At 35.6% G+C, this 13052-nt stretch overlaps 1 protein-coding gene across 1 annotated transcript in view; it reads right to left on the bottom strand.

Annotated features, from left to right (window-relative positions):
- KCNH5 (potassium voltage-gated channel subfamily H member 5) overlaps positions 1–13052 on the bottom strand; it is a 398615-nt gene that overhangs the window by 345094 nt on the left and 40469 nt on the right. Inside the window, exons 3-4 of the mRNA XM_003924415.2 lie at positions 10058–10164; positions 5483–5611 (exon numbers count right to left, since the gene is read on the bottom strand). Coding sequence (XP_003924464.1) covers positions 5483–5611; positions 10058–10164 — 236 coding nt within the window. The remainder of the gene's footprint in view (positions 1–5482; positions 5612–10057; positions 10165–13052) is intronic.

Below are 13052 nucleotides of genomic sequence, written 5' to 3'. Positions count from 1 at the left end.
CCTCTTTGTAGTACTACAAATAATGTATCACGTACCACTGACTGATTGATTACCTGAACAACAATATCAAGACCTCAATACCAGGAACAAAAGATAACAAGAACACTTTGCCCCTTAGATTATTATCTGTTAGTACATTTGTTTCAAAGCAGTATAAATCTGTCTGAATGAGCATATTGTCAACCTGTGCTTCATTTTTGTGGGGAAAAAGGAAAGAAGGGTATTTAGGCAGTTAAACCTCAGCACCAAGTCTCCACTGAGAAGGACAGGGCAGCACGGGTGCAATAGAGAGAACGTGGGATTTGAAATCAGTCAGATGTTGAGTGTCAGAATCTTCAACAGTAAAATGGAGATAACAATACTAATTTCAAAATTACAGAAATGACAAATAAATATAAAGTTCTTGGCATATATTAACTACTCCAGCAACACTGGTTTCCTTCTCTTTCGATGGTTTTTGCAACCATCCATCATGGTATAATCAAAGGTATTGTTGACATCACCCAATACCAGTCAGTTTAAAGACAAAACATAATAAAAGTTTGGTAATCATAGATTGATTACAAGGAAGAGGTGCACTGAAATTCATTGGCTGCCACCACATGTTATGGTTATTGTCCCAGATATGATTCAGAAATAAAATTCAGAATGAGTCCATTTATTCAAGTCTTTCAACCATATGTCTAAGTTTCTTGGCAAAAATATCGATACAAGTAGCAGACTGATATTAATTTTGGTCAATTTCGGCAAATGCTCAAAGAACTTGGACACTTGCTCCAATCACATGGCCCCTTTTCATGCTAAGAAGGTAAAAAGTCCTCGCTCTGGGATTACATTTCGATTTTGCCAGTGTGTAGATTCACTTGTCTGTGCAGAGTGCTAAAATGCTATTTCCTGTTTGCTGGCAGAATTTTTAATCAATGAAGTATTTCTTCAAAGTTTTACAAACACTTTCATAAACATCCTCAACTCCCAGGCCGCTGAAGTCCCTGAGTCTTCTCTTATTCACCTGACCAAATTGCAACACTGGATAAACACAACTCTTCACTTACTTCTGCATCTACACCTCTTTGACTAAATATGAGTGGATTAAAACACAAAATTATACTCATAGATAACCAGTAAAATTTATGACCACTGCCCTGAAATGGACCTTTGTGCTGCTCAGAAATCCTGTTGTCTTTCTCTTTCCACTCACTATTCCACTATCTTAAATAACCAGTTCAGATGCACTCCACTCTTCTCATATCCTTTGCCATCTTTACTCCCAGTTGATAACTGTGATTCCTGTTTTTACTGAGACAATACGAGCAATCAAAAGAAAGTTTCTACTATGTATTTACTCGTTTGTCTCCCCCACTAGAATGTGAGAGAAGGGACTTTATTTCTAGGACCTAGACTCATGCCTGCGCCATACTGTGTGCTCAATTTTTGGTTGGGAAAAAAAATAGATAAAGGTAAGACAAGGAGGATAAAATATTCCTCTAAGAGCCCTGAAAAGGCTCATGTTAAGTAACTCTGGTACCCAAAACTGAATCAACAGCAAGTCTACTATATCCAGGTTCAATGGTCTACGCCCAATTTATTTTGGTATTATGGTGTTATCATGTCATCTCATCCATTATTTTCCAAAAGTTCCATGGTTCCTTTACTTAATTCAATAAGTTCAAAGATAGACGCTTATGCCTATATCTTAAAACATACTTGCCTACACTGCTAGCTTCAAGATATGGTAGGATGATTATTTAATGGCATAAATATTTTATTTCCATTGAATTTTTCTTGTTGAATGTGCAGCTCACATGAATAATAGAAAGTAGCTCATACACACCATTCATAGTTACATTCTACAATACTTTTTCAGTAATCTGCTATGTGTTTGGAAGATACAGAGAAGTCTCAAAATAAAAGTCTATTTAAAATAAGCTCATCTACAGATTCTGGCACTAGAAAGAGATCTTTTTCTCTAATGCTTTTCACAATGGAGTCTGATTTTCCCTATAAATTCTAATTTACATGTCTATCAAACCCATAGTTAAAAAATCAAGTGGTCTGAGTTGTCTGGAGCTTATTCAAATATCATTTTTTATAAAAATGAATTATTCATTTCAAAGAGCCTGTGCCTTACAAAGAATTCTGTGATTCTAATGTGAGGATGCAGATAAATGGACAGGCATTAATTTCAGAAAGAAAAGTCAACCCTTCACTATCAGCACCCTTTCCCCAACTTCATTGCAAAATGTTGCCGACTTTCAGTTTCCATAAATAGACATGTAGTTACTGACACCACCACTTAGGTTCGGCTGGTCAAAACTGCTGTGAAAATACTGTACTTTCTTTGGCCAACTTCAGCTGCGCCATGAAATTACTTAAAAGCAAATGAGAGAAAACAATAATCATCTAGTGCAAATACAAATGCATATTTTTTTGAGAGGAAAAGACTATGACATTAAAGCTTTTTATTCAGTCTGGTTACCATTCATGTATGAACGCAAGAAAAATTTGTTTGCAAAATATGTTAGGTCACAAATCAGGTGCCAATCATTTACCTTTTGTTTTAAAATATATAACTTTAAGACACAGACCATCGTTAGCTGTAGAACTTTTTATTTTCAACTTTTGTGGTTGCATAGTAGGTGTATCTATTTATAGGTACATAAGATGTACAGGTATGCAATGCATAATAGTCACATCATGGAGGATGAGGTATCTGTCCCCTCGAGCATTTATACTTGGTGTTATAAACAATTCAGTTAAACTCTTTTTGTTATGTAAAACTCAAAACAATGATCTCAGGGACATAGAGAGAAGAAGGATGGTTACCAGAGTCTGGGAAGGGTAGTTGGGGGTAGGGTAGGGGGATAGTTAATGGGTATAAGAAAAAATAGAATGTTATAGGCTTTTTATAGACATTCCTTATCAAATTGGAGAAGTTCCCCTCTATTCAAAGTTTACTGAGAGTTTGTATCATGAACAAGTGCCGGATTTCCTCGCTTTTTCTGTGCTGACTGGCATAATCATGACTTTTCTTCATTATCTCATGAATTACATGTTTATATGGCAGATTACAGCAACTGGTTTTTGAATGTTAAACCAGCCTTGCATATATATGTGGGATAAACTCCACTTGGTTGTCATGCGTAATTCTTCTTAGACATTGTTGGATTCGATTTTTGTAGAGGATTTTGAATCTATATTCATAAAAAATATTAGTCTATAGTTTTCCTTTCTTGTAATGTCTTTTTCTGGTTTTGCTATAAGGGTAGTGCAAGCCTTAGAACAAGTTAAGAGAGCTGCCTCTGCTTCTCTTATCTGGAAAAGACTTGAAGAAATGGTATTATTTCTTCCCCAAATGTATGGTAGAGCTTACCAGTGAAACCATCTGCACCTGGTCTTTTCTTGGTTTTGGAAATAGATGAAGGGCAATTGAGGTTTATCTACCTCTCCTTGTGTAAGTTTTGGTAATTTGTGTGTTTCAAGGAACTGGTCTGTTTCATCCAATTTATCAATGGTGGCTTTAGAGTCGTTGGCAGTAGACCCCTATGTTTGAGTGTCCATGGGATGAGGAATAGCGGCCCTTCCTTTATTTCTGACAGTGGCCGTTTGTGTATTTACCTTTTGTTCTTAGTGAGCCTGGCTACAGGTTTACTAACTTTAATGACCTGTTCAAATAACCAGCTTTGGGTTTTGATGATTTTTCTCTATGTTATCCTGTTGCCTATTTCATTGATTTCTGCTGTAAGGTTTATTTCTTGTCTTCAGTTTGCTTTGGTTTAAATTGTTTTTTCTTTATCTAGTTTCCTAAGGAAGAATCTGAGGTTATTGATTTTGTGTCTTTCTTCTTTTCTAATATATGCATTTAATGTTACATATTTCCCTCTAAGCACTGCTTTTGCAGCATCTCACAAATTTGATAAATAGTATTTTCATTTTTTCTTTAGCTAAAAATATTTTTCTAACTCATCTTAAGGCTACTTCTTTGATTTGTGAGTTATTTAGAAACATGTTTAACTTCCAAATATTTTGGGATCTTCCAGATATCTTTCTGTTACTGTTTTTTCTAGTTTAATTTCACTTTAGTCTGAGAATATACTTTCTAAGATTTATATATATTTAAAATGTATTAAGGTAGGTTTTATGACCCAGAATGTGATCTATCTAGTGAATGCTCCACTCCATGTGAGGTTTCTATGACATAGAAAAATAAATTTTTCTATGTCATACTTTGAATAGTTTGCAAACTGTAAAAATTCTCCTCTTGTAATTTGATGTTAACCAGAAACTGAGCAGATGCAATATTATATATGTGAGTTCCTATACAAGGAATAAACTTACTGTGATTTTTTTTCTATAATTATGATTACACTTGAAAATATTAAAGCTTCTATGCCAGTTTTTAAAAAAGAAGGAAAGGCAATGTTTGCCAAATGCAAAGAGGAAGACATTTTATTTTTAGTTTTCTAAGAGATTATTAAAAATAACATTTCATAAAAACTACCTCTAAGGCTACTCGAAATTCTCTTCTATGATGCCAGTTTCTAATTTAAACATAATTGGAGAGAATAATTGCAGAATAAATTACATAGAAAAGGAGGTAAAACCACACGCCACTGACCAGTGGTTTCTACAGAAGTCTCTTTGACTGTGATAGTCAATAAGACTACAGTCAGGTTTGCATTTTGCCAGCCTCTCTCCTGATGACAAAATTATTCTTTCCATAATCTAGCAATATTTACCCTAGGGACTACACAACAGAATAAATAAAAACCAAAAAGTAACTTGAAAATGTCAACTATTACAACTTTAATTAATTCAACAAACTTCAATCAACTAACCAACTGAGCTCTAGTTAGATTTCACCCAAACCATCCCACCAATTGTTACATTTTGGTTCTAAAGCTCACCATGGTATGAGGTGTTGAAATTCCAATTATATTGATTCAAAATTAACAATGCCCAGCTGGGCACCATGGCTCATACCTGTAATCCCAGCACTTTGGGAGGCCAAGGTGGGCAGATAACTTGAGCCCAGGAGTTCGAAACCAGCCTAAGCAACATGGTGAAACCCTGACTCTATAACAATTAGCTAGATATGGTGGCACACTCCTATAGTCCCAGCTACTCAGGAGGCTGAAGTGGGGGGGATCACTTGAGCCTGGGAGAAGGAAATTACAGTGAGCTGAGATGGTACCACTGCACTCCAGCCCAAGCAACAGAGTGAGACCTTAACTAAAAAACAACAACAAAAAAATGCCCTATAAAATTCCTTACACTACAAGTTAGCCAATCAATATTGCAACTCTGCAGAGCCATGCTATTTCTATTCCAACAATACAATAGAATAAAACAGATTCCAAGCAATGTAGCAAAAGAAGGACCACATAGCAGAATTTTGTTTTCCAGTTCAACCAGAGGAGGTAAAATAATAAGATCTTTTAGCAACGGCCTAATTTTTCAGTGTAGTAATTCTTTCAAAAATTACCTTTTGTTGAATCATCCTCTATCGGCTGTTTGAACAATGTAATATCCTTGAAAGTACACAGGAACAAGACCACCTTTTCGTGTTCATTTCTTATTGGTGCAATTTGCATATAAAACCAAACAGGGGTTCCTGTAACACAGAGGGGGAGGGGAAAGGACATTAAAGTGTGACATGGCCACAGCAGTGGTTTGGTCTCCTGCCTGCCTTCTTCCTTTAGCTGCCAACGGCTATGCCAGGAATCAACACCAAAACAATAGTATATCAATTACTACAAACAATCAATAAGCATTTAATTTTATATCAACTACCAGTTGTTCACATTTAACAAACACAGTATTCAACCCAAAATATCAAAATTCTAAAGTAAAGCACAGGCTGTCATTTCAAGATGCAGGCACACAAAGGCAGTCTTACTGCTTCAGCCATGCCAGCATCATCTGTAGGTCTACGTCCCTCAACCACTGCTGCTCTCACCACCTTTCTTTTGAGATTCTTACCAACTGTGATCACTCCTACCTGCTTCGGCTTCTCTCTTCTTGTCACTTTGACAAGTGTTTCCAATTAAATGCAACTGCCATACCTGATCCTCTAATAAGCATTCCTCTTGGAGGAACATCTAAAATACTGTTTCTATCCCAAGGCTCTCTTATCAGTCAGATAGACTTATATGATAGCTCTACAGTTTTGACTGCATCGCCAACCCAGAGAAAAAGGATGTCAGCAAAACTTGATGCCTGAGGTACACAGAGCTCTACCTGAAACCTGAAGGAAAAAAAAAAAGGTATGTCCCCAGCCTTTGAGATCTCCAGGCATCTTTTCAAGCCACTGCTTCCTACCTCCCTCACTCCAAGAGCATGAAGCTGGACTCTATCACACGTTCTTTAAAGGATGGCTACTGCAGACTCTGTCCTCTAGGACAGAGGGATTCAAAGCATTCAAGGCTTATAATTTGAACAAGTCAGGAACTGGTACATAACAAGAAATACGTGAAGGTACAAAAAAATGCCCTCAAAGGTGTAATTATCTATTAGTGATAAACACTGACGGAAGGTTCCATTACAGTCAAAGAGACACATTTACATTATAATCAGAAACACATTTCTCAGATTTTCTTCAAGCTACAGTGCAGTAAAGCCCCTCCAAATATTCTATTTTAAGACATAAAGGTTTTTGTAAGGTTTAGAATTTGGGGAGTGAAATGTACAGCTATTAATAGTCTGTAGGTAAGAGCTGATAGCCTTTTAGTGGCTTCCAATGAGAACAGAAAAAGAACCACTTCTATTCCCACAGCCTAAAAAAATTTTTTAAAAAAGTCACCTAATATCACCACAAAGGAGAATTTTTCATTTAGACAAGATGAGATAACTACTAGGCTCAAGTACTCAGAGAATTAGAGAGAGGAGATTTCTATGGGAATATTCAGTTGTGACAATCAGGTTTTTTGCAACCCCAGGGGGCCTATGGAAGAACGTGGCCCTTTCCAAAATGATGGTAGAATGAGATAGGGACCTCAAAAATAATCATATCATCTCCCAAAGAGGCTTGTCCATTTTTCTCTGTTTTCCTATTTTACACAGCATGTCCAGGAACTGTGAGTGATGTGCACAGTTTTACAAATCACCAGACCCAGATGTTAGCGGATACATGACCTATGGCTGTTTCAATACATCGAGCTTGAGGCACAAGGGTCATAAACTAAGAGAAAAGGGCATTAAAAAATAAGTCATTTTCCAAGGTCTGTTAGAAATATGAACAGAAACAGATGATATTAAATTTCATGCCTTCCTGTGAAAACTGCAACTTTTCAAATTCTGGCATAGAGTCTGGGCTCTCTGTAAAACTGCTTTAAATATGATGGTAACTGTTCTTCAACTTTCCAAGCCACCGGGTCAGACTTCCCCAAGTAGGCTGAGTATTGCCAAGTATCTGGTGATAGATCCTTCATATTCTGGATTTGGGGTTCGAGGGCTTGGGAGTCTGGGAGTGTTAAGCAGAGGAACCTGCTGCTGCTGAAACTCAGTGCAATGCTCCAGCATTGATGATTTGGAGATGCTTCAGCTGTCAGTTCTACCTTTGAGTACACAGAAAGAACTATTTTAAGTCATCATCCCAGAGCTACCATTTCTTTCCCCACAGTAGAAACAGCCCCCTGCTAATCAGAGCACTGGACCTACAGAGCAGAGGCTGCAAACTGAAATTTCAATGGTGATGTATATTCAATCAGATGCCTCAATTCCCCCGTGTGCAAAATGGTGTTTAATCTAATTACTAAACAAAAGTATTGGGAGGACTTGGCATGTAGGCATTCCCCAAAGCAGTACTGGGACCAGATAGAAGGATCTATCACCAAATACTTGACAGATACTCATGTCTACAGTTGTGAATTTTTCTACCTAACATTTTTTTTAACCAAAAAATGTAATTTTTTCAGATCATGTTCAAAAACTTTCAGCTACTTATAAGACTTTTTAAAAGCTGAATTTAAATAGCAGAACTCCATTATAACACATGGATAACACCTATCCTTTACTAAAGAGGAAAACAAAAACAAAACCCAATGTAGATAGTACACAGAAAGGAGGCACGAGTTTTAATCTACAACACTATGCGGTATATATCCTATTGGCTATAAGCAGGCACTTACCTACACAGAGACTTATCTGGAAAGAACCAGATAGCCCTGAACAATGGTCAGATAATAATTTCAATACATTAACATAAAGCCAAATATCTAAACTATCTTGGAAGGACTTCCAGAAATGTAAAATTTAGGTAACTATAAACATGATTTAAAGTAAATAAACAGAAATTCCACTAAGATATTTTGTTGTGGTGGTTGTCATTACAGGGTCTTGCTCTGTAACCCAGGCTGGAATACAGTGACATGATCATAGCTCACTGCAGCCTCGAACCCCTGGGTTCAAGCAATCCACCTGCCTCAACCTCCTGAGTAGCTGGGACCATGGGCATGTGCCACCACACCAGCTATTTTTTGGGGGGGTGGTGTAGAAGAAGGGTCTTGCTATGTCACCTAGTCTAAGATAGTTTTCGAGAAACTCAGAAACTACAGACTTGTCTTTGAGGCTGTAAAGTCAGGCCGGTGTTTGTTTATTCTGCTTAAATATCAGGGAGTGAATGACCTTAGTAATATGGAATATGCTTACATCATTTGCTAAACTTGAGCACATATCTAAAGTATTGAAGGGTTAACAAACTATATGAAAATGAAGGGTTTTTAGTATACAGGTCCCCTACAAATTATCAATAGGTATTTAGACCTGGTGAAAAAGACCCAGAAGCACATACAGCCTGCCTTTTCTCTTGCAGAGGACAGAGTTGATCATTCACAAGGGATCGTTTTCTAGGTGACAAGCCAGTGGACATTTAGCTATGACTTCAAACTGAAATATCTCTTTGGCCTTGACGTAAAATGAAAAATAAGACATTTCTTAATTAAAACCACTAAAAACAAATGTTTCCATTATCAAGTGCACTACTTTGAGGCAATGCCTAACACTTTTATTCCTTTGTTAGAAGAGAAAGGTTAAAAAGAGAAATCGAATTTTAATTCCAAATATTCCACAGAGAAAAAAATGTCTCAAGTAAATGGAGAGATAAATTATGCTCCATAAGATCCAACAGGCACTGAACACGGAACCGACATTTCCTGTTGAAGCTAGAATGTTTTCCAAACTTGGGAAGAATTTAGTAGCCACCACTTTCCATCAAAGATAATAATGGACTTTGCTATCACTTGCTATTAATGATAAATAATTGACCCACTTATGAAGTGACTGTTCATTTCAAAAATAAAAAAGAACAATTTGAGGAAACAGCAAAAAAATAAAAGTAAGTAACCATGCAATTAAAGTGAATTAGAAAGGGGACTGAGTTGCTGATTACACTTGGTTTTTGTTGGGTTGGCTTTTTCCTTCCAAACTCTGATGGAAAGTCTGTATCATAAGATATTATGTCATTATATAATGCATACGTTATCACATACAAATCTCATCTAAGAAAAAGTTCACTACAATCAATACAATCTACCAAATGTGAATGACCTGTTCTGAGAACAATGGCTACTTCTACCAGACCTTCTCACAAAAGAGTCTGAGGCTGGCAAAAGGCCATACTGGTAGAGATTCCCCTTAAGTAGCTACCACATATTCACATTGCCTATGTTTATGTAGAAAGGTAATTGCACATATCCAATGTTAGCAATTACCATTTTCTTTAACCATAAAAAGAAATTAATACATTTATCTATCATTATTAGTTGTTGTCACAGAATTATAGGGTTTTTATTGTAAGTATCTATTATAAAATATTTTGCTACCTGAAACAAAGACATATTTAAGCTGCATCATATTTTTCTTCCATCCCTCAAAAAGTTGCTTTTCATAGGTAGAATAATTTATTAATGTTATTATCTAATTTCACCAGTAACCTCTGCCCCTGCCAAGAAAAGGAGCAATAGAAGTTTTACATGCTCTCTACATTTTAGCTCCACTACGACTTACCAAACATAATATTAATAAAGAGTTGGCACATCTTATTAATAATTGAGATACCTACTATTTTTCTTGTACAGAAGAACTTCAAAGCAGTTTGACTCGTAGTTGTCAAAAGTCTGCCTGACTTTCTCAATGGTCTTCTTGTCAGTCAATTCCCCATACATAAAACTGGGGGCAAAAAACAAACAATCCATTTCACTTTCATGTTGCCTTTCAAATGCTATAAAAATTACATAGTTGTCTTTTATTAAATAGTCAAGTGTGGTTACAAAATATAATGTTGCTCCTCTATAATGAACTAAAATAGTCAAATCATGAGAGGCAGTTCTTGCTTTACGCAGTTCCCGTATGCACAGATTTCAGTTACAGTGGTTTAGCTGAATAACACCAGTTCCATAACATAGTTCAAATTTCAGTTACCAAAGTATTTAACTGTGAGCAATTTCACAAAGTGCAAGCTTTGCTGCTTGATCTTCGGTCTACAGATCACTAAAAAAATAACAGATGCACGTTCACAACCACTAACTGATCACATCACTGCTTTCAAAGCCTGTCAGTATTGGTAACAGCACAGCTGTTATTCAGTTCATGCACAGACAGAAAAGCATGTCATCATATTGCCTTGTCTCTCAGTGATAAACCCACATGACGTTTTACAAAAATGAATAATCAAAAGCAGTAATTATCCAACAAAAATTAAAATCCACCTAAGAAATGAAAAATGAGAATGTTAGAAGTGGAATTCAAACTGAACATAAAGGAAGTTATAAGAGAAATAAGTGACCTTGGAAATGTAGATACTGCTGCTATTTGGGAGACCCTAGATAGGCAGCCAAAAGGACTTAGTGAAGGTGAACTTATCAATATAAATGAGGAAAGTGGTTGTGACAAAAAGCATGAAGGTTTCCCAGAGAAGGTGACACCGGTTTAAAAACAAACCAAAGAAAACCCTCATTAAAGGAGCTCTAGTACATTGTTCACAATAGTGAAAGTGGAAGAATAAAATATGTAATATTTAGTAAAAATAGTAAAATAAAATAAGATGAAATTAATTCTAACTTGGAAAGGAGGGTGACAATTTTCCAAGAGATACAAAAGATACTCTCTTTATACAGAAAATTATATTCTCAGAAGGCAAGTATTGTTTAAATGACTCATGTAAGTTTTTTAAAAAAGAAACAAAATACTTCCTCCATTCTCAGTGTTTCCAATGTTCAAAATCACAGTGTACTAAATAAATATGAGTTTTACTATTATATTCATCTCCCTGTTGGTTATCAATATAACCAACAGTAAGATAGTTTTTAATGTTTTGACAAACTTTTTCAAAGATGCTAAAACAATCATAGTTTTTTTATTGAGTATTAAGATTATATTATGTGCTTTCAGCTTGCATGGACCTTGTTATGTTCCCATACCATCATAAAAAGTGAAGATTGCATATTATACATATAATGCACTGACATTCTCATCATTTCAGAGGATTTTCTTAAGACAGGTACAAGTGTAGCTAATGGGAAGAGAGTAAAACTGGCATCTTGAGGGAATTGTACAATATTACAGTGGTTAGAGGAACATACGAAACACAGATTAAGGAGTGAATGTCTACATTTCACAAAACCTTTCTACTGTTTGACATTCTCTATTTTTCTAAGAGCACCTTGGCAAGTCTGATCATCTACATAGCAGAGCTGACTCAAAAACTATCTGTCTCTAAAATTCCATTCTCAATGCTTTCAAAAGCATCAGTTGTGCATCTGGTTTTAGATACGCAGTTCTACTGATTAGTATGATTGCCCAGACCATTCATCAGGAAAGAAAGTGTGTCATTACTAAATACCTTAACTAAGATTTTGAAAAGTCAAATGTACATATTTGTTATGCTTTTCTTTCAGTTTTCAAAGAGTTTACATATTGACCACAGGCAGATCTAAAGTGTGGTGGAGGCTGAAGCTTATAAAATCTGTGGAGCCCTCCTTAAGAAAAATAATACAAAATTACAAAACAAGATTAGGAACAGACCCTCAAAAGGCATCCACTCAAATGAGGGCCCCTGAAGGTTCAGATTCATTATCTTCACGGAAAATCTACACCTGAAGATATCAATCAATACAATTTACAACCTAAAGGCCTAGTTTGTCAGCAAAATCCAGTAATGATGCACAGGATTCAATAGCAGCACCACACTACAACTGGAAATTACAGGGTAACTCAAGCCCACCTTCTGTAACACCAGCCTAAGCAACTAGAACTCTAGAAACTAAGAAATGAAAGCAGATAAGGCAGATCAAAGATTGCCCAAGCATTAAGAAATCTGAATCCTTCATTTTTATTTAATTTATAAAAAAAATTTGTCATTATAATAAAATAAGTAAAAATATATCAGAATAAAATGATAGACTCTTAATTCCATAATCTTATATCTAGACTAAAACAGGAAGCCTCAAAGCATACCTGCAAGCTGGCATTGAAAAGCTACTGTTCCTGTCAAAGCTGAAATTTCAGCTCATGTAAGTTTTATAAAAATCTCTCGAAGGCATTATAATTAAATTAGAATTATTCAGCTAAAGAACATAAAGCTACTCTTCTCCCCAAAAAAAAGCTTAATATTGTACATAATATTTTTATAGACAAGTGAACTTTTTAGTCAGCTTCTTACTTTTATTTTTAATTAAAGAATCACTAGTAAAACAAAGATTTTAAAAATCAAGGTAAGTGTAATTAAACTAAGAAAAAGAAAGAAAAGAGAGAGAGAAAGAAAAAGAAAGAAAGAAGGAGGAAAGGAGGAGGAGGAGGAAGGAGGAAGGGAGGGAGGACGTTTTACCACTGCTACTAAACGACAGATTTCGATGGTTCCATAAACTGAGACATAATATTCACAATTGGTTAACAGAAAAACAAAATAAGAAAGCATTTATAATACAATAAGCAGCTAGGATAAAAATTATCCAGAATTAATTCTAATAAAATTTAAAAGTAAGTTACAACTCAAATTTTAAAAAAGAAGCTCTCTGAGGAATTAGTTTAATAACACCAACTAAGAAAAAAATGCAGCA

The sequence above is a fragment of the Saimiri boliviensis genome, chromosome 2, assembly GCF_048565385.1.
Source record: "Saimiri boliviensis isolate mSaiBol1 chromosome 2, mSaiBol1.pri, whole genome shotgun sequence".
Classification (NCBI taxonomy): Eukaryota; Metazoa; Chordata; class Mammalia; order Primates; family Cebidae; genus Saimiri; species Saimiri boliviensis.
Note: the sequence above shows the minus strand (reverse complement) of the source record. Positions and strands in the feature narration are given on the sequence as shown.